Genomic DNA, 26,305 nt, shown 5'->3' with positions numbered 1-26,305 from the left:
TGCTGGCGCCCACCACTGTGTTTGGCGTGATATCTTTCCTGACGTTGACCTGCCAGCCACGCCATGAATTAAAAATTGTGTTTCTGGTCATCAGCCCTCAACTCAAGTCGTAGTTGTCAAGTTCAAGAACTGGCAGTGGCGCTGGCAGCGGCAGTGGCACGTGCATGGCACTTTCCATGTTCCTGAGTGATGCAATGTTCACACTACTGTGCAGTAACCACAGGGTGTAAAGGTCAGCCTAGGCTTCCTTATTCAGCCCTCAATGAATGAATGAGTAAGCATGGAGCCATCCATGACAGCATGTATACATGTAGGCCTATAGTGTATCTGCAGTGTAGTGCATGCAAGGCAACACCCGTCCCATCAGCTGGGAATTCGAGTTTTCATGTCCCTGGCAAGCTTCTGATGCCCAACGTCGACCTTATTACTAAGCTGATTTGATAACCTGTTAGTATGTGCAGCTTCCCATCGATTTGAAGCCTTCGATGAGCTGTAATAATGACTTTGAAAGTTCCCCCCCCCCCCCCCGAGTTATTTTCATAGAAATCTGACAACGGCCATGTTGCGTGTTGACAACCGGGAACTATGGGACGGGTACATAATTGATCTATTTCCGTATCCGCTGTTTTGCGGCATGGGGCCAGGGCGACGCCGGAGCTCTCAGCCAAACTCAAACTCCACACGTGTGGAGTTTGGCTGAGAGCTCACAGGGCTCGAGATATCAAGAATTTTGGGTCGGGGATTCCAGAGATGGAAAATTGCTCAAGGCTGGAGCTGGAAAACATAAACAAGATTCTCAGGGCGACCGCCATGTTTTGTTGCCTCCCTGGGTGGGAGTTTTCCCCCCATCTGATGTCCTGGAATTAGCCCCCACCAGGGACACACCACGGTGTTTGAAGCCGTGTCGATCAGCCATGAGCTCCTTGCTTTATGTGTCAATGACCATATTTTGAACCCCTCTGGTCTTCATTGGGCATGAGGGGGAAGGTCGGACCTGAAGTCTCGGTGATTGTTCATTCAAATCCTGATGATGCCATGGGTAGCATTCTTATTGGCCCGTCTGATCCTCTCCAAGTCAGTTGTCACAATCGTTCTTAGTGAGGCAATTACATTCCATACCACACTGGGTAATCTGCAGCAACTGGTATTGTAACCAATGTTTATCATGTTGAGTAGCCCGTCTTTGGGTGAGAAGAAATGGGGGGGGGGGGGGGGGTAAATGAAGACCATTGTTTATCAAGAGAGTTTAATATCGAAATTTTTCTTAAAAACCACAATGTACAATGGCTTGAAATTTAAAACGAAAGCATTTTTCTGAAAATCCTAACTTACCCAAGCTTTAAGGTCTCCCTGTAGTTGACCGAATGTCAATATGTATTAATGCTCAAAAGATGTTTCTATAATGGGCTTGTTTGTATATGATACCACTGCTGTCACTTGTTTTCGAGCCCCAGATAATGAAAGAGATGTCAAGTCCAGCTTTTTACAAAACAAAACACTTTTGTCAACATAAAGTTTGCATAAAAACAAGTTATCAATATAAAACAAGATACTCCATAGAACTTGAAGCCCACTACAGATGCGTTTATACTTCTGTAGAGGTTTGGGTCTGGATTGAGCCTTCACATGTCTGTGACTATGCTAACCACTTTCTCCAGCAGCTAATGAATGTATCCAGTAAATCAATAAATGTTCACGATAAAAAGTAATGTGGACTTTTTGAAAATGGCCCACTTTTTCGAGCTGCACATGATTATATCAAACTTTATCAAGTCATGGTAAAACAAATTTCGTCTCAAAATTACTCTTCATGATAGCAGCATCAAACATCAATTAGCACAACTAGAAATATTACACTGGAACTAATAATCATGCTATCACAAACTCTACAAGAAATGGACCCAATGTAACATGAACACCTGTCCCTAGCTCCTGTGTGCTTTGATGAGATACTGAGTCATGATTGTTGCAGGTTTTTAACTCTTTCACCCTCTTCAAGGAAAAGGGAGAGGGCTGCTAAAAACCTGCATGAACTCTTGGCAATGATGTAGAAGTAGGCTTATACTGTAAAAGTTCATAACCATCAAAACCATATACTGTGTCGACACAATTAAGCCTGTGAAGGGGCAGCTGTACAAAGGCCTACTTCACATGTGATAAGCCTGTGTGTAACGTCAGACTGGCTCAACTGCTTCACCACAGTACGTTTTGAAAGTGTTCCTAATACATGTAGGATGGAATCATAAAAGGTTACAAACTTCACACATGGCAGCATTTACAGCGATATATATCAAGGCGACCAATATTGCTACTGGATGTTATCTACGTTATCCACTCTTCAGAGAGACATGGCCATAATACCCATATTAGTTTCATTCCAAGTTTGGTTTTGTGGCTATTATGCAGGGTGCTATGGGAAAGGGTTTTCACTGGTCAGCCTATAAATATGAGATATTATACCTGTAACCTGTCAAATGAAATTGTCGGACAGGCTAAAATATACTGTGTTAGTTTCTTTTTAACAATAACCCCTCCCCTATCCCCCATTGTATCACACCTACTGCAACAAGCAGAAGCAGTGATACTGAATTGACATCACAACACATCTGACAAATATGCCAAATGGATGCTATGAATGAAGACTAAGTCTGTTTACGTACATTTACACTAAGCTTTTTCCACAGTAAAAAGCTTTTACTTGTCTTTATCCATATCACCGAGTATTCACTAATACCTTTTTTAATCCTGGTAAGGGAAAGAATGAACAGTTTAGGCCAGTCACCAAGTCAAGAACACACATATTCCTCAACACACTTTCTTCACACAAGTCTTTGATGTACGGCTAATTTACAGCCGTAAGGTATATGAATTGACTTAGATTTGCACCGACTTTAAAAGTGTGCTAATGATATATGTCAAGTAACAAATAACTCACCAAGATGAGGTAGGCCCATCCTATTTCATCACTGGTTCAAATAGACTTGGTGAAAGGCCAAGTTTAATCTTACATTGTTTCTGTAGGGACATGTTTAACATACACCAGAAACTCTACATACAAATCACAACAACTTTTATAACCTTGTCTTAAGATTCAAAGGCCCTTTCACCCAAATCATATTTCACTTTTCTCAGACCAAGTAGATGCAATCGTTTTTTATTTGCAATACAGTTAACCTGACCACATAAGGCAGGAATGCACACTGAGTTTGGACACTCAAAATCTGAAGGTGATAAGTATGACTATAGCACAGTTATACTAAATCAATAGAAAAATAATTAAATACAAATTTCACCAATAAACCGAAACGATGTCGATCAATCAGTCAGTTTTCGAGAACTTGGAGAGTGTCTCCGAGATTTGCTGCCTCAGAACTTACAAAACATATGTGATGGCTCTCGTCACCTGACCACAATCATGTCTATGAACTAAAGATAAAGAGTAAGTAGATCGGAATTTCACTGCTGGTCCTGCTGGGACCCTGCCGATGTCTGCTTGCCATTCAGATCACACAAACACTATTTCACTAAGAATATTGCACAAGTTATGAAAAGAGGCCACGGGGTCCACATGAGCGGTACCTTTGTTCTTCGACCACATTCTCGGGAGTAGATTTCTCCCCCTGGGTAGGCCCAGCATGAGCATTAGGGGCAAAATCAATGGCAAAGTCATCTTGGATTGCAGGCAAGACAGAAGGGGGAGGCTGATCAGCTAGTGCCACCTGTGCATAATCCCTTGAACTACCAACAGCACTGGTACTTCCCAGCTCATCCGTGTCTCTTGACGTGTTCGCATCAAAACTCTCTCTTGAATTGAATTCAGTCTCTGCTTCGTCTGGTATTAAGCATGGAGGATGACCTCTGCTACTGTCATCTTTCACATCAACAGGAACGGAGATATCATCCTCCCTCGAACCTGATGGCTCACTGCACGCACTATCGTTCTTAAAAACAGACATCGGGATTTCCCGTTTCTTCATCTCATTTGGTGCTGAAAAGAAACAATACATCACTGGTCATAGCTGCACCATTTATGAGTGATTTTCAGATCATTTCGGTTGTTAAAGGATTAACAGAAAGTATGTCTAGTGAAAAGCTATACTTTGAGAGCAAATGACATCATGTGCACATTACAACCTGCAAGACCCCATACACCAAGTATCAATAACCTTTCAAAACTGCATATGATTTCAATTGTGTTTATTTGAAGTGTAAAAGCTACGTACAAATCTTGATCTGGACGACTCCAGGAGCGTAACAACCGCTGGAATCCATGGCAGACTCCGAACTCATTCCCCCCGTCTCCTCATCACCAGACTCCTCACCAGTGGCCATGGCTCCCGAGTGGAATCCATTGGAACCAGTGGCACCCCCACTGGTGTTGGAAGAGTTACTCAGGTTCATATCTCTGGGTGGCAATGGGGGAGGTGCCTCGTTGTGATCTGGATTCCTCAGCGCCGGACTCAGCTTTTGATCCATAAGAGGCTCATAGGGATTTTCTCGAGGTAAACCAGCAAATTGGTCACATTGAGCGCTTTCATCTTCGTGAAGGTCAACCTGAAGGACAAAGACAGAAAAAAATCAAGTTGTTTAGGTCTCGCCTCCTTACAGAGAGTTCTCCTCCTTTTTACAGGCGTATCCTGCCTGAACAAGATGTACTCTGTTGGGCACATCATTGAACATTCCATCAATGTTTCAGACCAATAAGCAAGACCTGTATTTCAGCAAATAAGTTTATTTCGGCACGACTTTTAAAAAAACTCAAGACATAGATACCTGTACAATAGATCGATGGTAACACATACCTTTACAGCTGGAGTTCGTTTCATTTTTACTGCTTCCTTTGTCTTTTTATATCTTCTATAGCCAAAAATGCTGAAAGAAAGAAGATAGAATATGGTCAGCATTCAGAAAGGCTCAAAGATCTGGAGTCAACCACAGCGAACTATGTGATACCACATACCTGTATTCAACGGAACCAATAGTTAGAAAAAGAGGTGAGTATTAAACACTAATGCCACCTTTTGGCTCCCACCTTATCTTGAGGCATATTCTGAATGCTCACATGACCTGTAGCTGCTATATCTTGCTACTGTGCATGGTTTTTTTCCATAAAACAAATCAAACAGAAATCTGCCCATTGTCAACTTGAGAGTATTTTTCATCTCTTGCTTCCTGAATTAAAGGTTTACTTACATAGCAACCACGAGCACCAAGACGACAAGGCAGCCTACGCCAACACCCACAATAACTCCGGCATCTGGAAAATGGGATTTCAAACTGTTAATACACCTGAAGGAAACTCAATGTTACAAAAGCATACTATTGTTCAGAAATTCACTAACCTAATAGTAATAAGTGACTCGAGCAACACAGCCAGGCTTTGTCAGTGTTTCTTCCTCAATCCTCATGAGCATTGATACATGGTCAGGCACCAGTCAGGTTAACTGGCCTTGGCAACAGAGTAGGATCCTATTAAAGATACATGTCCTCTTGGATAGGGTATAAAGTGCTGTTCCAATCATGAGTCAGACACTACTTGCCCCATGCTATCTATCAGATATTGTGCCACTGTAGGAACCCAGCCGATCCCTGAGGTCCCAGAACCTAGGTTTGCTCCAAGTACCCAGGTACCGCCTGGCATCATATGGTGGCAGAAGTTTTGTGGTGTATGCTACATAACTCTGGAACAGACTAGACATGAATGTGCGAAATGCTCCAACTGTGAGCACATTCAAAAAGGTGCTGAAGTCGAGATTATGGTGACTTTGTTTTCAAAGCGCAGCCGAGCAATCATACGTTATTGGATAATTGCGCTATATAAGTCTTATTTGAATTGAATTGAATACTCAACTATCAAACTGTGCCACCTCTATCTAACATGTTGAATGTAACTTACCTGTTTGATTATCAGAAGGAGCAACGAAACCATCCGTCCATTCAGGGCTCCTGCCACCTGAACTGCTGACAGCCTGGGCTTGGACCATATAATGTGAGCCAGGATGATCAACAGGGTAGAAGTGGGGTTGGCTGAACTCGCCTTCGCTGATGTTGATCGATCGACTTTCACCTGAATAAAACCAAGATAACAAAACACCATGAGAAATGAAACCTTCCATCATCCTCTCCTTATTGCAGGTCTAAGTCCAACTGAATCAAGGAGACCACAACACTGGAAGAAACTTGCAGAAGGCAGAAGAGTCATTATCAATAGTTATTGTGACATGACGGTCGATGCTCTATTCCAATGTAGAAAGTTTGTTGTTATTGATAATAAAATAGAGAAAGATTGTATGAATGTGTTCTGTCGGCCATTCTTCTACAGTGTCTCGACTCTTCCTGTTGAAGAATCTTATCTCATGTGCGGAGTCACAACCATTTTGAGGGAGACATTCCCAGGTATGTCATCATCTTCAATGTGCAAGTGTAGCTTTGCTACATCACTTAGCATAAGGTTTCCCACAGGGTTGTTCACCCTTTGTTGACAATCTGCCAAGTAACAGCATTCAAAATAAACAAGTGAATGCATTCAAGGAGTCCTCACCTGAACAAGTGACTTGGTTCGATGTCCGACAAAGCATGCCTTCAACGCGGACGACTTTCGCTAGGGTTACTTCACAAGGATACTCGTCGACTTGCACCTGGACCTTTTTGGGTTCGGGTCTCAGATTCAAATTTGGTGGTACAGTTGGCACTGCAAGTTATCAAATACAACACAAGTTGACTCATCATTTGAATTAACATCATCTTCACCACTTTCAATCATGGTGGTGATTGTGCTGGTAAGGTGAAATTGATTTGACCCAATTTCAACCAGATCAAGAGACTGAAATGTTCAATTATCAAGGATTCATTCAAGTTTCCTCGCTCAGCTTTGATATCACTGTGGAACTGACTATCAGCTTTCAACATCTTGTTCACCACATTTGACTGCAAGAGTCAAGTGATGACCACTTGCACCTGATCTCACCGCTGAGCACGAAATTGGAATGCTTCCCAAAAAGGCTTCTAGTCTTTAGCACCAGAAGACTAAATCTATCATGTGGATGATAATCGAAAAGCCAGTGCCACCTTAGGAGATTTGCACGCAAGGAACAGGTTAAACCCACCTTCATTTTGTCTGTAAATACATCGACTCCACTTGACGAGGCCCGGTTTACCAGGTGTTGGTCGAACCAGGCCTATCTTGTAGATGTTGCCATTATCAACACGCACCAAGCGCTTGGTTGCAGGTACGGTTAATGTCTTCAGTGGAGACTAGAAAGATGTTATAAATCACTGAAGCCAGGGGAGTTCTGGTAACATGTTCACACAGTAGGACCATCGAGGCGAGCTTTTTCATAAAATGTGACATCGGTAAAATGCTCCAATGCCTCTTCTTTGGCATTCACCCTTAGGAGATTAGGCATGTCACTGTGGAGTCTGACATACCACCATATAAGCCCCCCGACTGGGCACCAATCGGCTATATTCACCAAGGCTTGAGCCAGGGGGAGAGACCCAAGTTTAAGCTATGTACTACCCACTTCGATGGGTTATTTTGCTTGCTAGGCATAAGTACAAGGTAAGAGGAACCTTGGTTTTAGATCCCATTCAAAAGACTCGAAACAATCTCCCCGATCATTTTGAGGGGAAAATGCCAGCTGAGTAAAAACATGTACGTACCATTTTGCTACATTCTTTATCCTGTCCTTCCTCACAATATATGATGAGGACATCTTCGCCATCCATCTCACTAGGAATCTCCCAGGTAACGTTGACGTAATCATCATTCTGATCCCTGATGGCTTCCACAAAGACGAATGGAGCTGAAACTAAAAACGCTGTGCATGATTAATACCTTGACACCACGCTACTTTGACTGTCAATATCGTCCGTCAATAATAGATCATATTTGCTTGCTTATGGCACTGCATGGTAGTGTAGTGCACAGTGCAGTATAGCATTATGTAGCGTAGTGTAGCATAGTATAACAGGTGCCACCGTTTCTTTACCAGATTAACAGGCCAGTGGCAGTCGATATTTCAAGATATGTTTTAATACAAATGAGTTCCAAATTCAGTTATCATATGAGAGAATCCTTCTGAGACACTGCACACTTGATGAGATAACCTTTGACCTACGTTCATGGTCTCTCTCCATTTGTACAGTTGTCGGTTCAAGAGAAGTATTCCTTCCCAGGGATGTGGACATGGTTTCTAGTTTGATGACGTAGGACTTGTCATCCTTGAGCACATAACTGTACATGATCTGATCGGCTGGGAGTTGGTCCGGCTCGGGTAATGACCGTTTTTGTACACCCGCCGTGTCGGTGGTAACAACGCTCACTTTTATCGTAATGTCACCATTGCGTTTTATTTCAGGGATTTTCTGAAAAATAAAGGCCATGCCTAGATTACTCTTGTATTCAACAGAATCTCCAACAATATCATCTTCTGAAAAGCACTGGATGCCATGACCGCCAACAGGCAGCGCTGCTGTTCAGGAGCACATCTGGTAACCCAACTGTTTATTAATAACAAGGTGTTTGTCCATGTTTGTACCTTGAGCCTAACTGTGGGACACCATTTGTACCCAGTACAGTTCAACATCAACCCCTTGGCAACTTAAAGAGTAAACCTCAACTATGAAAGCAACGAAGTGATTCTACGTACCTTCCAGAAGAGAGTGACCTTCTTTTCACCGCCACCATACTGCTCAATATCAGTCGCGATGAGCTGAGGATTCTCTGCTGGGACTGAAACAACCAAATAGAAAACCATGAGTTTGTCTCGACAAATCCAAGGTAGACATCCTCCCCATAGCAGGCCTTTTGCTCCTTGAATAAACCAAAACAGATTTCGAGGAGGGATCCACAGAGGTCCAAAAAGTGATCTGAATCTTATATGTGGCAATTTGCTAAGAGCTGGTAAACACACAGGTATCTTACTGAGCGTACAAGACATCAATGACATCAGAATCTTTCTAGAGGAGAGGATATTGCTAAGGAAAGTGAGCAGTCGATTGTTTCTACTCAGTCACCAACTCACCATCAGGAGGCATGATCACGGTTGAAGCGGTCGGATCACTTTCAAAGCCGGCATATTTTGGGCTGGCGGTGATTTGAACATTATACTCGCCATGAGGGATCAGGTCTGACACCATCAGCGAGGTTGTGTTCAACTTCATGAAGGTAAGCTGAAACCAAAGGAGTTGGTGAAAAAATATGTAACATGCATGATGTGCAGAAACTGTTTGCACAAATTGAGTCAAGTGTTATGAAAAGGTACTTTATTTCTCAACTCAAACCAGACTTCTGCTGTGACCACTTTAAGATACGAGATACTTGACCACTTTAAGATACGAAAACTGTCATTTCTTCTGTCTGATGCTGTCAACGGTTGGGCACCAAGTTGCCAATTCAATTTGTAAACTACAACCCGGCCAACATGCACTGAGCAATAATTGTCTCAAGTATTGATGTTTCAGTTCTATCATTCAACACCAGGAGGACCCCAATCAAATGAACTAAACATAAATAACACAGATAACTGCGCAATTTTATTAAGCCTTTTGTTATGGAACTTATTTATTGGCAAATGATGGATGGCTTACAAACGGCCAACAGCTCTCAAATATCTCAACATACATGCACCATATGATATGGACATCTGTATATAGCAGCGGAACAGGTATGCCACTATTCTATTGATGTCGATAGTGGTATTTAGAGATTAATGACGAACCATTAATGACATGCCAACTGTTGTCCTCCCCTAGTCTGGATTCTCATATGACATTAAACACTGTACATGGGACACAATATCACCAGCCAGAGTGGAATGACAACACTTTCACTTTCAGCCATTTCTGCCAAAAGTATATTGGGCCAATAGTTTTAGACATTCCACATTTTGCTGGCTAGCAGTTAATCAGACGAGGGGGCAAGCAATCCTTCCAGGTCACATTGCCAGGCATGAGACTCCCACAGAAAACCAAACACTAGATAACATGGAAAATACCAAATTTATGACATTTATGTGACAAATCTTGTTACAATGATATAAAAAATTGACCCAATTTTCCAAGCCATGTAGGTTATCATCATGAATTCTATTTAACATTCATCTACATCAGAACACTACACTACATGTATATGCATAGCATCAACAGTGTATACTCTGGTCAACTGCTCATAGTACAGATTTGCATGCAATTGACCAACATCATGAATTCTCTCCAAAACCTGCGCCTCAGTACAAAATACACTGTACCTTTAATATGTTTGAGATGAACTCCATGTAATTTTATGATGGTATAGGTTTGTTTGTAAGTTCAGCTGGGCATGAGAAACAATAGTGTTTGTCTGCGTCTCAGAGCTTTCCTGGTATGAGGAGGTCAGACATTGAGAGCGCAATGCACTTCTAAAGGCAAGACAATGGTGCACTCAAGTCTCAAGTATTAACTACCTGTTCTATTCATAAACCTAATTGCCAGATATATTGCACAGATATTATTGGGATGGGTTTTTTCCATTGGTAATGCTTGATGGGGTTCGAACCAAGGTCCTCTAGACTGCAGGATATCAAACTAAAATGTAGGAACACATCTTTCCAAATTGAAACAAAAGACTAATCTGCTCCAATTTGCTCAGGCACGCAGATCGGACCTTCCTGCTCAAGCTAAGCACTATTTCTCATATTGAGAATGGATTTCATGCAAGCACGAAGGAACAAACAAGAGCAAGCATACAATCTGGGATTCATGCAAATGCATATCGTAAATCAACTGGTGATAAAAAACAGTTAACATTGCAACACTTGACAGAACAAACACAAGTCATTCAACATTATTTAACTCGGTCATGCACCAATAATCAGGCTATCAGTAAAAGCACTCAATTAGGTCATATCAACTCATTCAAATTGAGAGTGAAATTGAATCTTACTGAATACCTCACACCCACATGACTGTGGGGACTTTTGCTTTGGCAGATTTTCACAAGAAGGAAGTTGTCCTGCGATCAGTGGATCACTACAGGCCACCATTATCTTCCAGCTTGACAGTGCTGATAAAGAAATGATTGCAATATCAACGCCCACAACATTCACATTTGTTATTCTTTGCATTATGAATAAAGCCAGTGGATTGCTTGGGTAAACTTCTGTTAAAAATAAGTGCACTTTTGCCAAATATTTGCCAACTGCATGAAATTCCTCAACAGGGACGTGAGTTGTTGAGAGTTGGTTTGAACATGTTGAAGGCAGATAGGGTGTAAGGCGTCCCCACAAAGAGATTTGAAATACCAGTGCCTGCCATGAGAAAAATCCACGGGCACCATCAGTCACTCCCGCAACCCTTTCCACGGGCACTATTTTTTTCACTCCCGCCAGCTGGACAGCTGGCAGGCCATGCCAGTAAAACGGGCGCGATCACGCCCGCGCCCGTGATCACGCCTGCGCCCGTGATCACGCCTGCGCCCGCAAACTACTGCCAGGAAACGGGCGCGATCACGCCTGCGCCCGCATGAGATGCCTGTAGACAATTCCAGAGTAAAAAAATTTCTGGGCAAGTCGCAGGACGAAGTCATGCTGCCCGTCGGGCATGGCAATTTATTACATTATGAACAAGGAATTTAGACAAAAAACTAGTTTTATCTGCTATGCACTTTTTGTAGCCAACTCCCGGCGAAGAAACATTCTCAAAATGCCTACAATCCACTTTGTAATGCTTAGTTCCATCCTGATTCGATATGCCATTACCACGCACTGCAGCAACCGCCAACTATAGCGAAGTGTACAGCCTGGCGTGTACCCAGCGCTAAACGGCATAATTACCGCGTTGAGTGAGACTCTAGATTTCCGCGAAATGGAACTCTGGATACCGGGAAATGAATCACGATCATGCTGGGAATCGGCGGGCGTTATCGCGCCGGGTTTTTTTAATGACGGTCGGCACGCGCCCCTCAAGTGTCCGGCGGGCGTTATGGATAGCGCTCGTGCGGAGTAGTTTACGGGCGTTTGCGGGCGTGGGCGTGAATGCGCCCGTTTCCTGGCATGGACTGAAATACCTGGTTGGAAAAGAAGTTGTGCAAGGACAACTATGTTCGTTTTATCAATTTGGTGCAGGCAAACTGACAGCCAATTTCGAAAAAAGCAATCAAACTTCAAATATAGACACATCATGAGACATCCGAACTGACTAGATAACAAATTCATGCTGTGCGCATTGTTCGGAGTTCAGGGTCTCTTGAAATGTTTAAGAGTCATGAAATATTCCTTTTAAGCAACACTTCTTTCTGGTTTCTAGCAAAGAGATTGTTTCATTTGATGAGAAGGGCCAATCCGCATTACGGGCCTTATGCAAGTCAGGCAAGGGGTTTTCTGTCAGAACCAGCAGGACATATCAACATCTTCATGCCATACAGCGGCTCCACCTATGGAGAATGAGGGAAGCAAACAATACTTATTTTACAACTTATTAACACGCATTAACTCATTCAGCACCACAGAACTGGAATAAATGACCTAGGGCCATTGTGCTCACCTGATACACATCTTGAAGTACGGTATGTGAATTCATTCTGACTACAAGAATGTTTGAGGAACCTCTGGTTTAGAAATAATGACAATGCATCTTGCATTAGAGCCACTGTTTCTGTCAAAAGTTAACAATGACGGACTCTGCACTTTCATATAGCCTCACTGTCCTGGCAAGGTAAACATGAAATCAGAGCCAGGCAAAAGAGTTATAAAATTGTAAAGAAATGGTGGCAAACTGTTTTTTTCACTGACACACTTCATGTAAAAAGCATGAAGGAAGTTATAAAAAACATAATCCATAATAAATAAGGTAATGAATGAGTTAATTGACAATCAGGCAAATCAAGCAATGTTATTCCCGAAGCGAGTGTTGAATCCAGACCTGTGCATTTCATTTACAACTACTTTATCTGATGCAATCATAGTTGAGGTGGGCAGCTTGATTGATAGGCATAATCAGGCAGGCCATGCCAAAACACATGCTCATAGCAACAGCTACCCATGGCAATAGGTCGGTCCATATTTAGCATAAACATTACAGGTCATTCATAAGCTGTGATAGGGTTTTGAATACAATATGTATTTATTTGTAACTAATCTTGGTTTGAAAGCTTTCCTACAGTTTAGGTGTTACTGGATTCAACAGTGGATGGGAGTCAACTTAAAGGCAAACGGCACTCATGTATTTCAACGTACATACGATGCAGTTTACCTCCACTTCAAAAGAAATGTTAGTTGACCTGACACGTTCTATGCCACCATAACGAGACTCTATAGTGTGGCGAGACTCTATAGAGTGTAGCGGAGAAGACAGAAACCTCTCTTGATTTTAGCAACAGTAATGAACATGGCCGAATACATCAAGTATAGACTCTATCCCTTAATTCATCCAAAATGTGTACTGGTATAGGATACATGTATGGGACCAGTACCATGTATAGGGACAAGTACATCAGGTCAAAGCCTAGAGATACTTGACAGCGAGTACCACAAGCGTGAAGGAAGAGGGCATGATGGGAAGTAACAGCAAAAGCCTTTAACACAGACAGCTCTTGATGTTGATGCAAGAATCCGATTCTCTTGTCCCCCCCTCATCACTCAACAGCCAAAACCATTACCCAAAGTAGTGCCATCTGGAAAGTGCCCCACAACCATGCAACACTTACACACCAACCAAAATCGGCATGAGATTGGGTTGAGAGTCTCCCAACATGTTATTGAGTACTGATGGGGCTTTTGCCACGTTATGGTTTCATAGATACGCACAATACAAGGTTAAAGGAATTAGTTAAACTGAAGCCAATCAACAAGCAGCAGACTACAAAATACCTTATGATCGAAATTAGTGGCGCTTAATGTAACGGTGTACAGAAGTTCATAGGTGGCATGCGCCTTTTGCCACCTCAATACCACCGACCTTGGGTCAGTGACATATTGCCGAGATAACTTGACTGGGGAGGGTTTCACTGAAAATGAGAGAAGAGCAAAGCAATTATTTGACAACGTAAGATACAGTTGTTCAGGAAATGACAGTCCCTTTTGGCTTGAATTCTGGAGTACATTCCCAGCCAGCAGTTGAGCTTCCCATATACTGAGGGACTGCATTCAACTAGCATTCCCTGTCAGCAGTTGAGCTTGCCATTCTGAGGGACTGCATTCAACTAGCATTCCCTGTCAGCAGTTACTGAGTAAGGGAGGGGAAACACTAGACATGCCTGGGTCTTTACAGAAACATCCTGGATGCTTCCCTACTCCAGAGTCCAAAGAAAAAGAAACATTCTTCCTGTTCACAGATAGTGAGTTTACCTGATGCTGAAATTGCTTTGCATTAAATTCAATGTCGTAGAGAACTTGTCCTCCAAACATGCGCCATTTTTTATCGGGCTTCCAAGATGATTTAACTGTTCTACTATTAACAATAGCTGCTGTGATTGATGGCACTGGAGCAGGCCTCACTGCAATGAAGTAGGTAAAAATGATAAAAAATGGCAATTTATTTAAAACAAATTGTGATTAGAAATATAATGAAGTGCAACCATCCACCTCTGATGTCTCTTTGTGACTTTCAACAGAGCCAGCCCTGTATAGCTCAAGACACTCATCCTGTGCAGTAATACCAGTACCATTCTTAACATGAAGCAGTTTGTGGTATCCCTTCCATGATAAAACAAGCACCTGTACAAGATATTGCCACTTTAGACAAAATATGCCTAAAATGAGAATTAGGAAGCAGACGTTATTGACTTGTTCCATGATGGCCGATCACCTCACCTCTTTGAGCCAGGTCAACCCTGTACACAGCTGACGAGTTCCCAAATGCGTCATTCCAGCATTCAGCCTTGATGCACGTGTAGTTCGGTGGTTTTCTGCCACTTAAATCTCGATAAACCTTCCGAGGAACCTTACACGTATTTGTTGAAGTGTCCATGTCACATTTTGTAAACGGCATACTGTTGCTGCACCTGCAAAAAACACCTTGTTAGACAGAGGTTTGCTTATCCAATGCTACGACGAGAAAAGTCTAAATTATTAAAATCAACCTCACATTAGATTGTTAACAGTCAAGATTCGTTCACATAGTAACGCTTTTATTCACAGAATTCTCCGGAACCCATCCACTTGGCCTCTGCTTTACCAGTTATGAAAATATGGGAACAGGCGGCACTGTGTAAGGTTCCTTAAAGCATAGATACTTTTAGCTTTACCAGTTGTCATTGTTTGCACCAGACAAGACAGGGTGTCACAGCAAAACATCGCTCCAAGTTCAGACAAATCACACAAAATGTTACAGACTACAGTTAATATCAAAATAATTCTGCATCAACAATAGGAGCGAAGTTCATTTGAGGAGAACAAGACCAACAGCTCCCACTGGATCATTCATCGAACCAAGAGGCCATGTTCACTGGCACCATGTTGGACAGAAGACTTGCTCTTCAAGCCAATGACAGAGGGACAAACTTGCCAAATCTATGAGGGAATTAGCCAGGGTTAAAGGTATAGAAGAAGTAATTGTCATGCTATTACAAGATGTTAGAATTAGCACCCTGATTGGCCACCGTCAGTAGAAACTGATGCAGTAAGCCCCCTAAATGGTCACAGCCTGCAGCGCAGGTTTCTGGAGGCGGTACGTGAAGGAGGGTTGTTCCGGGAGATCACCACTCTTCCACCTGGTGGTCATGCAGGACATTAGATACAACACATTATGTATCAATGCAAAGCTTTATACATGCATCAAACATTTACAGTTGATGTTAGGAAGAAATGTCATGTGTTAGTTTTGATGCCTCAGTTTTGCAGTGGTAGGCACCACAATCTAAGCCTCCTATTGTAGCAACATGAACTGAGCAAGCGAGAGCTGTATCTGGCTGTATATACCTCACCCGATTGGGACTCCCAATACTCGCAGTACCAGCATCTGCAGCTGCATGGGGTCACATAAAAGCTGAACACTCCACCTCTTTACATAAGCTATAGTCAGCACATACATGAGCATGTGAGCAAACATGCACCCAGAACCATGAACCAAACTGTCTGTCAACAAGTGATATCATGTACTTACCTTTTACCAGTCACAGCAACACTGGAGTGTTATAACAGGATAGTATATGAATAACATGTGTAAAACATAATGATATCAGAAAACAAACAGTACTGATACACATGACCCGTACTTGTATTTATCAGTGCCTCAAACGTACCTCGGTGTAATTCAAAGGAGAGGTGTCTCAAGAACCTTGTCTGTTCATGAACTAATCTATTAAATCTAAACATTGACATTGGCGGGAAGCGAAAAACCCATGGTCCAGCAATGTTAACTATAGCCATAGCCCGAGTGATAGCGCACATACTGAGCTGTAACATCAACCTTCTGGGATCTGTGGTCACTCACCTCCAATTAAACCAGATCTGGCATTTTGTCAGCAGACGCACATCAGTGTCTCGCGGATCATGAGTGTATGCATTCTGTTGGTCAATCGTGGGAGATATAATGATGGTCAAATTCTCCCAGTTGTAGACGAGAACAGCATCCTGGTTTGTTAAGTTTAGAAATGGTTTCATCGGCTTCTCTGAAAGTAACAGACATCCCGTCAATACGAGAGGAATAAGACTGAATATATGAAGTCATGAAAACATAATGACAACGCGCCGAGCAAGATAAAGTCTTTTCATTGAATCATTTTAACAACAATGTATTCCATGGTGGTTTGAGCAATGTATAAACAGATTAAAGACTTCACATCATGATACTGATTATAAAGTAGTGTTTCTGCTCGGCCATTTTAGAAGGGAGCTGCACACTGCCCTTCTCCTCTCAGCTGATTTGCACCCTGCCTTCTCAACTGCCCACAAGCCATCCCAGATTTGCCCTCCGTCCTGCCCTCTTTGCCAGCACTTCTCAACTGCCCACAAGCCATCGCAAATTTCTGGCAGACTTTCATTTCTGGCCATATCATCAGCACAAAAGGCAAAGATTGACTCTGGAGATGGTACCACATGTACTTGGAAGTTCACAATTTAGGTCAGGACTGATAAATCATGGTGAGAACTTCTGCCAGATAACAACAGAATACTACACTAACTAGACCAGTTCTATCCGCAACAGAGTGCCCGATTTTCGTAAATCATCCAGATTTCAAGGCGCAGGAAGTTCACTTGAGAAAACCAGAACAGTGATGAGATGTGAGAGGTGGCAGGAATAATACAGACTACCCAATGGGGGAAGGGGGGGATGGAAGGAACCTCTCAGCCTTGCCACATACAACCAGACGGATTAAGCCCAACCAGGGTGACTGTGTCACATATGCCATGTATTACCACCTGAGTCAACTGGCATCTGTGGTACAGGAAGTAGGTCAAGCAGCTGTTTTGGCTTCTCAAATGAACTTGACCACAGTCTCTGGCACGTCTGGCACAGCGACCTCACAAGTAACTTAAGAGTTAAGCTTCTTTACATGAATTACTGGTGAGTATACTAAAATAAACCCTATATATAAGCTGGTTACACTTCACAAACTAATACAAACATAAATATGTTTTTAAACTCATCAAAGCAAATGACAATTGTGTTATCCTTTACACCACTAAACATTTATGACCTTGTTAACCTGAGCTCACATTCAGTTTGGCACTTTTTATATTTACAGTGCAAAGGTATCAATACAAAAGCATTGCTTTAGTTATTTGAATGGCTCCCAAAGTAAGCATGTTCACCAGGAGAAGCTGGAAGTTGCAACAGTCTTACCGCCAACTTGTAACCACACTGTACTGATCAGGACGCCGGTGTAGAGGGGGCCGTAGCGACATATATAGCCACAACATTGACTCTTCTTCACATGAGCCATTTCAAACCCAATCACGTCTTGAGAAACTGGCTTGATTTTTATCTGTTTCTCAGGAATTTTTAGTTCTTGTCGAGTTGAATTGTAATAAATAACACGATAAATGGCAGGAAAGTGATGATTGGATTTGAGAGATTTAGTTGAAATGCCTGTAGCATTACAAATGCCATAGACTGTTGTCCCAGCAATTATGGGTGAGGTCCTATCGCCACTTCTCCCCCCAGCACCAAGACCGAGTACTATCGGCTCTGAAATTGATCAGAATCATTTTACAATGTGAGTAATGTTTACTAATGAGCCCGTCCGATTATCAAACCAAGATTCTGGAGCGAATGAGAATGGCTGATGTTACAGCTCAGATGAGCCCCAAAGAACCAAGTGGCAACAGGGACAACAATGGCACACAGCTGTTTATCACATTTAGACATGCATGTCAACTCATCTGCCCAAAGAATATAATTTTGTTTTCAACTTTGGTCAATGTAAGTGCGGTTTGGGCCCTGGAGGAGGCATCACGGTTTGTAAGTTGTAAGTGAAGCACTGCCGGCCGGGAAAGATGGCTTCTGTACATGCTAAGTGAGCGCAGTTAAGGTGTACAGTGAGGAGATGTTACTGCTAATAACACGCAAGTGACGAGTTAGGAACAGCAGCAGTTTCTACTGGCTTACCATCGACATATAATGTCCTGGTGCTGATCAGGACTGCCTCCCCACCAAACTGATAGTAGCAGATATACCGACCAAACTGACTTCGATGCACTCTAGGTATTGTAAATTTAATAGCACTTAAAGACATTTTTTGTGTATTGTTTATTCTTTTGGGGGCAGTTGTATTGCCATTGGCATGAATTATAAAAAGAGAATCACTGATGGAATTCTCAGTTTTTGATGTAGACGTAGCCTTATTGTTACAAATATCACATTTGGAGGCATCACAGACACCTATCACCATTGTCCCTATGCCCACAAGGTTCCCGCCGTAGAAGTAGAGCTCTGAAACAGGATAGAACGCATGCATGATATCAAGAGTAACCATAACCAACACATGGGGGGAGGGGGGGGGGGGGGCAGAACATTTTATTAGCTGCTTCTCAGAGAAATAATGGGCTTTCTTGAAATCCCGTTTGGTGCTGATGGGAATTCTCCAATAAAACATGCAAATGATTTCTTTAGAGGAGTTGTGGAAGGAAAGTCTGAGAAACAACTAACAACAAAGTTTCTTGGACTTTCTCCAAATTGATTTCCAACTATCACACACACATAGGTGGCGTTCACTGTTGAAGAGATCAATTTGGAGAAAACATACAAACAAATGAACACAAAGATCTTACCACCAACATAAATCCATCTATCATATATCAAATCGCGTTTGTAATAGCATTTATATTTCCCATACTGGCTTTTCGAAATGTTTTTGATCGTGAAGCGTGCTGCTGTTTTGGAAATAGGTACAATTGACTCGGCTGGCAGAGGAGTACCATGAAAGTCTTTGATGACCAGATTACTAGCATTGAAGTCTGTTTGTGATGTTATTGATGGACTGGTCACATTACACACTCCTACAGCTGTGCTTCCAGCTATTGCATTGTTAGGATCATCACCTAGCATCCACAGTTCTGAAAAGCAATGTAAGCAGTGGTTAGTGTAGGTCAAGAGAGGGGGTGTTTGTTAGCTTAGTTTGTAGGATCACCTTGCTATTCTTCTTCTTCAGCATACGCTCTGCACTTGGAGGTGATTTTCTCCAGGGAGTATTCCTCCCCCAAGGCGGGATAAGCGTTACATACGGCTTATTGGCCTAGTGAATACGACTTTGGAGAGAGGTTGAGTCCAGGAAAGCTACTGACGTTTCCCACTTGGTGAAATACAATCCTTAATTTCTCCCCAGGATTGAACCTGGGCCCTTTTGCGTCGTAGTCAGCAGTGTTAACCATTAGGCTATGAGGCTCCCTACTCTGGCTATTGATACCGCTGACCACCCATCCAAACCTGGACAGGCCTATCATGCCATACTGGACGGTGTATCGCCATTTCGCCTACAATCATTTCGCCTACAGCCATTTCGCCTACAATCATTTCGCCTACAGCCATTTCGCCTATTACCCATTTCGCCTACTAGCCATTTCGCCTACTTGTAAATTCGCCTACTAGCCATTTCGCCTACTTGCCTTTTCGCCTACTAGCCATTGCGCCTACTTTTACTGCTATTTTTGTTTTTTTATGAATTGGAAGGAAAGTAGGACTTTCTGGATATTTGTATTGAACAGAGGTGGTTTGAGGCGAATTTTTAGCTGGTAGATAGGAGTACGGTCACTATACATTAGCAGAAAATTAGTTAGTTTGCTTATGTTGTGTGACACACTTTATAGTGACACACTTTATAGTGATCCAATTAATCCAGTAATTAATCCAGTAACCAAATTAGAGCTTCAACAACAACAAATTAGTGTATGATGATTGGGACTCTAAAAGGGAAATGGGATACAAACCTCTGCAACAGTAGGCCTACATAGGGCCAAACATATATTTTTGACAGATCTATACCAAATAAATGTGAATGTGATGGATTTGCAAATCCTATTCCTATATGAAATGAGAAATAGGCGAAACGGCAGGTAGGCAAAATGGCAGTAGGCGAAATGGCAAGTAGGCGAAATGAGAAATAGGCGAAATGGCAGTAGGCGAAATGACTTTAGGCGAAATGGCTGTAGGCGAAATGGCATTTTTTGGTAGGCGAAATGGCTGTAGGCAAAATGGCATTTTTTGGTAGGCGAAATGGCTGTAGGCGAAATGGCATTTTTTGGTAGGCGAAATGGCTGTAGGCGAAATGACTGTAGGCGAAATGGCTGTATGCGAAATGGAATTTGGTAGGCGAAATAGCTGTAGGCGAAATGGCGATAAACCTACTGGACATCAGTGGAATGATAAAGAGGCCACTTGGAGACATAGAAAAGCTGGAAGCAGTCTACCAATGCCATAATCATCTACAGCTACCAGGCCTACTATAGCAGAGGGTTCAAGTTCATTTCAAGTTGTCACAAGCTGTCATAGTTCTACACGTCTATTAACAACGGACCTCTCTCATGCTCTCTGTGGCAGCCTATGTTTTTCTTTTTAGAAATGTGTGCTCATTTTACACGTCAAAGATATGCAGAACTTAGGTGGGACTAAAAAAGAACAGGAGAAAAGACTGTATCCAGGGAAAGGTATGCTGAATACCAGGTGATACTATCATCCTTATATGGATATTAAAATGCCAAGAAAACTATAACATCAAATACTATGAAAAAAATGCCACCCAGGGTAATGTGATATGCCACCCAGGGTAATGATCAAAAGTAGATTTCAGATTCATACCACCAACGATGTCATCACCATCTGAAAAATGTTACCATAAAGGTGTCTAACTGGTACATGTATGGTGTTGAGGAAAAAGAGACATTTCTCACCAAGTCTAAGCCTAATAATCCATTTTGTCAAATCACATCTTCAGGTCAAAGCAACAAGTAAGAGTGTAAAACAGCCACATTTGTGAGCCGTCACAGCAAAAGCAGGCGCATGTCGCTCTCAGCTTGGCAGGTTGAGACAGACTATTGTTCATTTGTCTGTTGTCTGCCTTTTGTGAAATATGAGTACATCAATTTCTTCCATTATCTCCTGGTGTCATTTAGGCTCATCTTCTGTGCAACATGCGCCTGGTTTTGCTGTGAGGGGTCACATTTTCTGAAGGGTGAGTTATAGGTTTTACAAGCACAGGGGCATTTGATATGCAACATATGATACAGGAATAATTGGACATGAGGTGACAGGTGGTATCAATGGCCAGACAGGAGCCAGCTTAAATCTTGGCCTGTTTCCTCAACTACACAACAGTCACCCCCTCCCCCTGCTCTCTAACGAAATCATTTCCAATGACCTCCAGTCTAAGTCAATGTCAGTATACTACTAGAGAACAGCCCCCCCCCCTTCCCTCCCCACTCTAATAATGATATAAATGTCCATTTCAAATCAAATATTCTCACTATTAAAGAGTGCCTTCACATGATTTAGATCTATAGAATATGGAAATGAATATGTTCAGAGTACATTCATGGAGTATGAGGAGAGTGAAGAAGGGTCACGATTTATACAGAGGATGTTATTGGCATTGTTAAGATGCTCGTCCAAGTGTGGTTTCATTTTACCTCCTTTCTCTCCCAGTGACCTTTTATTCCTAGCAGAACCTGAAACACAGTCAGTGAATACAACATTGCGTGCCCCAGAAATAAAAACACCACAATATCTGATAATGATTAGCTGGAGAAATGTAGCAAGCCTCAACACCCATGAAATGGACTTTATTTTCTACATGTTGATTTCTAAAAGATCATTATGCTTTGTTTACAAGTTGCATAATCTAGGTTGACTCGTTCCGTGCTACAGAGTGACCCCATATATAACTGATTTCAGATTTCCTAACACTTCAAGATATTGGGCTGGTAACAACATGAACAAGTTTGCCCTCAGGTCATTCAATGGAAAGTGTTCCTGTTCCAATCTTATTGACACTGGAGTCTGACATGGCAGATGGGAGTAGTACCTAGTCAGTCTCTTGAACTGCAAACTTACCTCCTTTTCTCATGCCAAAAAATCCTTGAGCCTCAGGAATGATGACCGCAAACATCAACACACCACACACAAGTACCCATGTCCACGTCATGATCCACTTTGTAAACCAAAGTTCAATACAAGCAGTCTAGATGAGATACATCAACTATCCCTTATCTACCACAGAAGACAGTAAGTATACACAGTGTATCCTCTTAGGTGTACAACCAGTCTCCCATATGTCACCTCATCAGCCTTTATGATACTGTTGTGAACACACAGTAAAATTTCACTGCATTCAAATCATATTACAATGTTTATCCAGACAGGCCAGCAATGGGGTGCCCAGTGATAGATGTCCATAAGCATCACCACGGTAACCGATAAACAGCTCAGAGTAAATCACTATTTAAGGAAGTGTAGTATCCAGCAGGAAATAAATTAACAATCGTGCTCTGGCACACACTCTGAAAGGATAATAAGTAGACCATAGTTAGTGTTAGTAAACTGTAATACCGGTAATAAAAACAAAGCTTTTCAAATATATATCAACCTGCCACTGTACCTGATAGAGTCATACATCAACATGCCTAGAGTTGAGTGGTGAATCTAAAATTTATGCAGTGAAAACAAAAGGTTTAGGATTTAATCAAGTTGCCATCATTTGCAAAAGGGCGCCTCTTCATAGGATGGAATGCCCTTTGGGATGCACTACAGAGTGACCCCCTCCCTGGACCCCTCGGGTCCATTAGTGAGAGAGAGATGACTAGGAAGTGACTAAGTTCTTAGGCTGGTTACTCCAAGCTGAGCAATACTGCTTGTTCAGTAGTTTAGAAACTCAGTAACAGAACTGGACCTGGAACTGAGTGAGATGAAATGGCCAGGGCCATTGTGCTCACCTCATGTGGAGGAAAGATGGATAAAGAGCATGGTATTGTGTCATGTAGTGTTAGGTTTGATGTAGGTCCAAGCAATTACAATTTCCCCAAAATGGCCAATTTACAGTACATTCGACCTCTGTGACCTTGAAAAGTAGGTCAAATCAAAGAAGACCCGGGTGACACATTGAATGGTTGTTAGAATTAGATGTACCTATGATATAAAATTGGTGCCAATTGAAAATATCTGAGTAACCACTCACTTTGTACTTCAGCTATGATCCCCTTGTGGTACCTTGTAACTTATCTGCTTGTCCGGGCCGGCCAGATTCCCATTCCTTTGGATCACTTTAGTTGCTCACCGAGTTCCTTCTGTCTCACTGCACCATGTGCTTTTTCCCTGTCCAGATCACGGGTGTTTGACCACTATGATCACTGCCACCAAAGTCATGGTGGTAAGGTCTACTAATTATCACCAATCGGGCAAGTCATTACTAGGAATAATGGCATTTTGAAGAATTTAGGATTTGGCCCCCTCCCTGGAGGCCAAACGGCAAATCAGATCGCACCAAACTTCGGTACCTGAGATCACCTGACCAAGGGGTACATGTGTACTTAATTTGTGATCAATAGTCATTGCAGTTAAAAAACGTGCCATAGTTACGGCCCGACGGCGAGTTTATGCCATTTGACCTCTGTGACCTTGACAAGAAGGTCAAATTAAAAACCTGTGTGACATATACTGTATGGTGGTTAGATGTACCCATGATATCAAATTGGTGGCAATTGGGCAAGAAGTTAAGGAATAATCACATTTTTAAGGTTTTTGGATTTTGCCCCCTGGTGGTCAAGTGGTGAATCATATTGGACCAAACTTCGGTCCCTGAGATCACCTGACTAAGGGGTAAATGTGCACCAAATTTGGTATCAATAGTCATTGCAGTTTAGAAACGTGCCATCGTTACATCCTAACAGCCAATTTACACCATTTGACCTCTGTGACCTTGAAAAGGAGGTCAAATCAAACCCGGAGGATATATGATGCACCTTTGCTAGAAGTACCTACCATATTTTTTTCAAAATTTCCCGACTACTATTAAGGGAGATATTGCATATTTTCACTTTTAACGTTTGGCCCCCTGGTGGCCAAACCATGAAACGAATCGGACCGAAACTTGGTCTCCAAGGTGTCATTACATAAGGGTACATGTGTACCAAGTTTTAACTCAATAGCTCTTACAGTTACGAAACGTGCCCTGCTAACGGAAGACGGACGACGGACGACGGACGCCACGGTATGGGATAAGCTCACCTCTGCTAAGAGGTGAGCTAATAAGCTAAGCGAACACACGGGCGACAAAATGACAAAAAAACCTGAAAACATTTGTTTTCAAATATTTTTTCACAATTTGTTGCCCGTCTGCGGGCGACAAAAACAAATGTTTTTCGAAAACATTTGTTTTTGAAACAGTTTTCGAATATTAAACATGCAATATATTTTTGACCAAGTCAAAATGTTTTTTGTCAAAACGTCGCCCGTTTGCCGGTGACTGCAACGAAACGTAAAACATTTTTTGCGTCATCATCGTCATTAGCCAATCACGATGACGTTCAGCGTCATGTGATACCAACCAAGCCAGGTCAAAATGGCAGCGCCAATTTTAAACGAAATGGAGTTGATTGTGGATGAAGAATCGGAATTGCATGAATTAATATGGACGACTGAGCTCGAGGGCAGGTTGGTCGAGCTGTGGCAGGAAAGGCCTGCAAGGTATCTGAGGGTTATGGCTAACCTCTCCCCAGCAGTAATTGACCTTCGCGTATTTGTGTCTGTTTTAGTTATGATCCCTTCAACCCTTTGCAGAAGGGTATCAAATCCTTCTTCATCTAGTCTGAAGTATCGCTTGTACATCTTCGGATCTTCAGTCCTCAATTCCTGGACTAGATTGGCGTAGGATCCCTGTTCAATTCGCCTCTGGATCCAAGACCTCGCCCACATCGTTCTATTTTTCCGTCGGCGATGGCGGTTACGAAGAACGAACAGAAATGCTAAAATTGTGAGGCGGTTGTTATGCATGGCGGCCGCCATCTTGGAATACGTGGGTGTGACCGGGGGTGTGACGTATGGCGCAACCATGGTTACCCCTTGTTTTTGACGTGACCGTGTCATTTTGTCTCCCGTGTGCGGGTGATTGAAACAAACACGACAAAGACGCAAAACATTTCAAAAACAACTGAAAACATGTTTTCAGTTTCGCTGTCATTTTGTTGCCCGTGTGCGCTCAGCTATAGATTGCAGAAATGATTTTTTTACAGGAATTAATACCTCACAACAACACCTAACAGGTACCAAGCGACTCACCATAAAAAGTGCCACGTTACCTATCTTGGCAAAAGACTTTTCTTCAGTAGGCCTAGATGCCAAAATAGTAAATAAATATAGCACTGAGGGCAGAGTTTAACATTCATTCACCATCCCAAAACCTGACATCAACTAAAAACAAAAGGACAACCAATGACCATAAGCCATAAGGGAAGGACAACAGCGTCCCAGGGAGTCGTCTTTGTTCAGCTTCCCAATCCATGAGATAACAAGCAGCCAACAGAACGGAGAACCAAACCATCTTCATCTCGTGCAATACTTATAAAAAGTGCATCCTCAGTCAAGCGCTTGTTTCAATCGAATGGCTTTTTTGATCAAACAGAAGCAGCCTATTCGTCGCCGGAAGAGTTTTCAGGGATCACCGTCCATTTTCTTCCGGGCGACGACTGCGTCGATTATGGGAGTGGTCCAGTGCACTGAATGAGCTCCACAAATACAGACAACAACACATGGTATAATGTCTATACATACCACTTCAAATACTAGATATACGAAAGAAAGGTAATTTAACGATTAATAGCACTTACATCGACTAAATTGGAGAGAGAGCAGCAATCTCAATATCACAATTATGAATTACTGTTTAATGTCTCAGCACCAG

General features: G+C 42.3%; 1 protein-coding gene across 8 annotated transcripts; it reads right to left on the bottom strand.

The window, feature by feature from the left end:
* Nucleotides 1-1,241: 1,241 nt before the first annotated feature.
* LOC135487275 (uncharacterized) lies at nt 1,242-26,305 on the bottom strand. 8 transcript variants are annotated; one of them, XM_064770813.1, is made up of 20 exons: nt 26,232-26,305; nt 22,465-22,910; nt 22,041-22,079; nt 19,191-19,475; nt 17,764-18,108; nt 16,411-16,588; nt 16,081-16,101; nt 14,790-14,980; nt 14,325-14,473; nt 9,027-9,174; nt 8,652-8,734; nt 8,121-8,367; nt 7,663-7,811; nt 7,107-7,254; nt 6,542-6,691; nt 5,897-6,067; nt 5,194-5,257; nt 4,803-4,872; nt 4,224-4,554; nt 1,242-3,988 (listed from the first exon to the last, which is right to left on the bottom strand). In XM_064770813.1, the coding sequence occupies exons 2-20, from the start codon at nt 22,553-22,555 to the stop codon at nt 3,543-3,545; spliced, it is 3,306 nt and encodes a 1,101-aa protein (XP_064626883.1). In that variant the 5' UTR covers nt 22,556-22,910; nt 26,232-26,305; the 3' UTR covers nt 1,242-3,542. The 8 variants fall into 8 exon arrangements, with proteins under 8 accessions (XP_064626883.1, XP_064626879.1, XP_064626881.1 ...); XM_064770809.1 differs by lacking the exon at nt 19,191-19,475 and adding an exon at nt 18,529-18,852; XM_064770811.1 differs by lacking the exons at nt 14,325-14,473; nt 19,191-19,475 and adding exons at nt 13,848-13,984; nt 18,529-18,852.

This window comes from Lineus longissimus, chromosome 4, assembly GCF_910592395.1.
Source record: "Lineus longissimus chromosome 4, tnLinLong1.2, whole genome shotgun sequence".
In the NCBI taxonomy this organism is placed as follows: domain Eukaryota; kingdom Metazoa; phylum Nemertea; class Pilidiophora; order Heteronemertea; family Lineidae; genus Lineus; species Lineus longissimus.
The sequence above is the reverse complement of the archived record's forward strand: the minus strand, read 5'-3'. Positions and strand labels throughout refer to the sequence as shown.

What these genes read in the sequence shown, in the direction of transcription:
- LOC135487275 (XM_064770809.1), bottom strand. Translation starts at nt 22,555, where the DNA reads ATGACGTGGACATGGGTACTTGTGTGTGGTGTGTTGATGTTTGCGGTC. An exon ending in GTTGCTGTGACTGGTAAAAG is followed by an intron (nt 14,981 to 16,080) that starts GTAAGTACATGA and finishes TGTTTTTTGCAG; the next exon opens with GTGCAGCAACAGTATGCCGT. An exon ending in CAAAGCAATTTCAGCATCAG is followed by an intron (nt 9,175 to 14,324) that starts GTAAACTCACTA and finishes CTTTGGTTTCAG; the next exon opens with CTTACCTTCATGAAGTTGAA.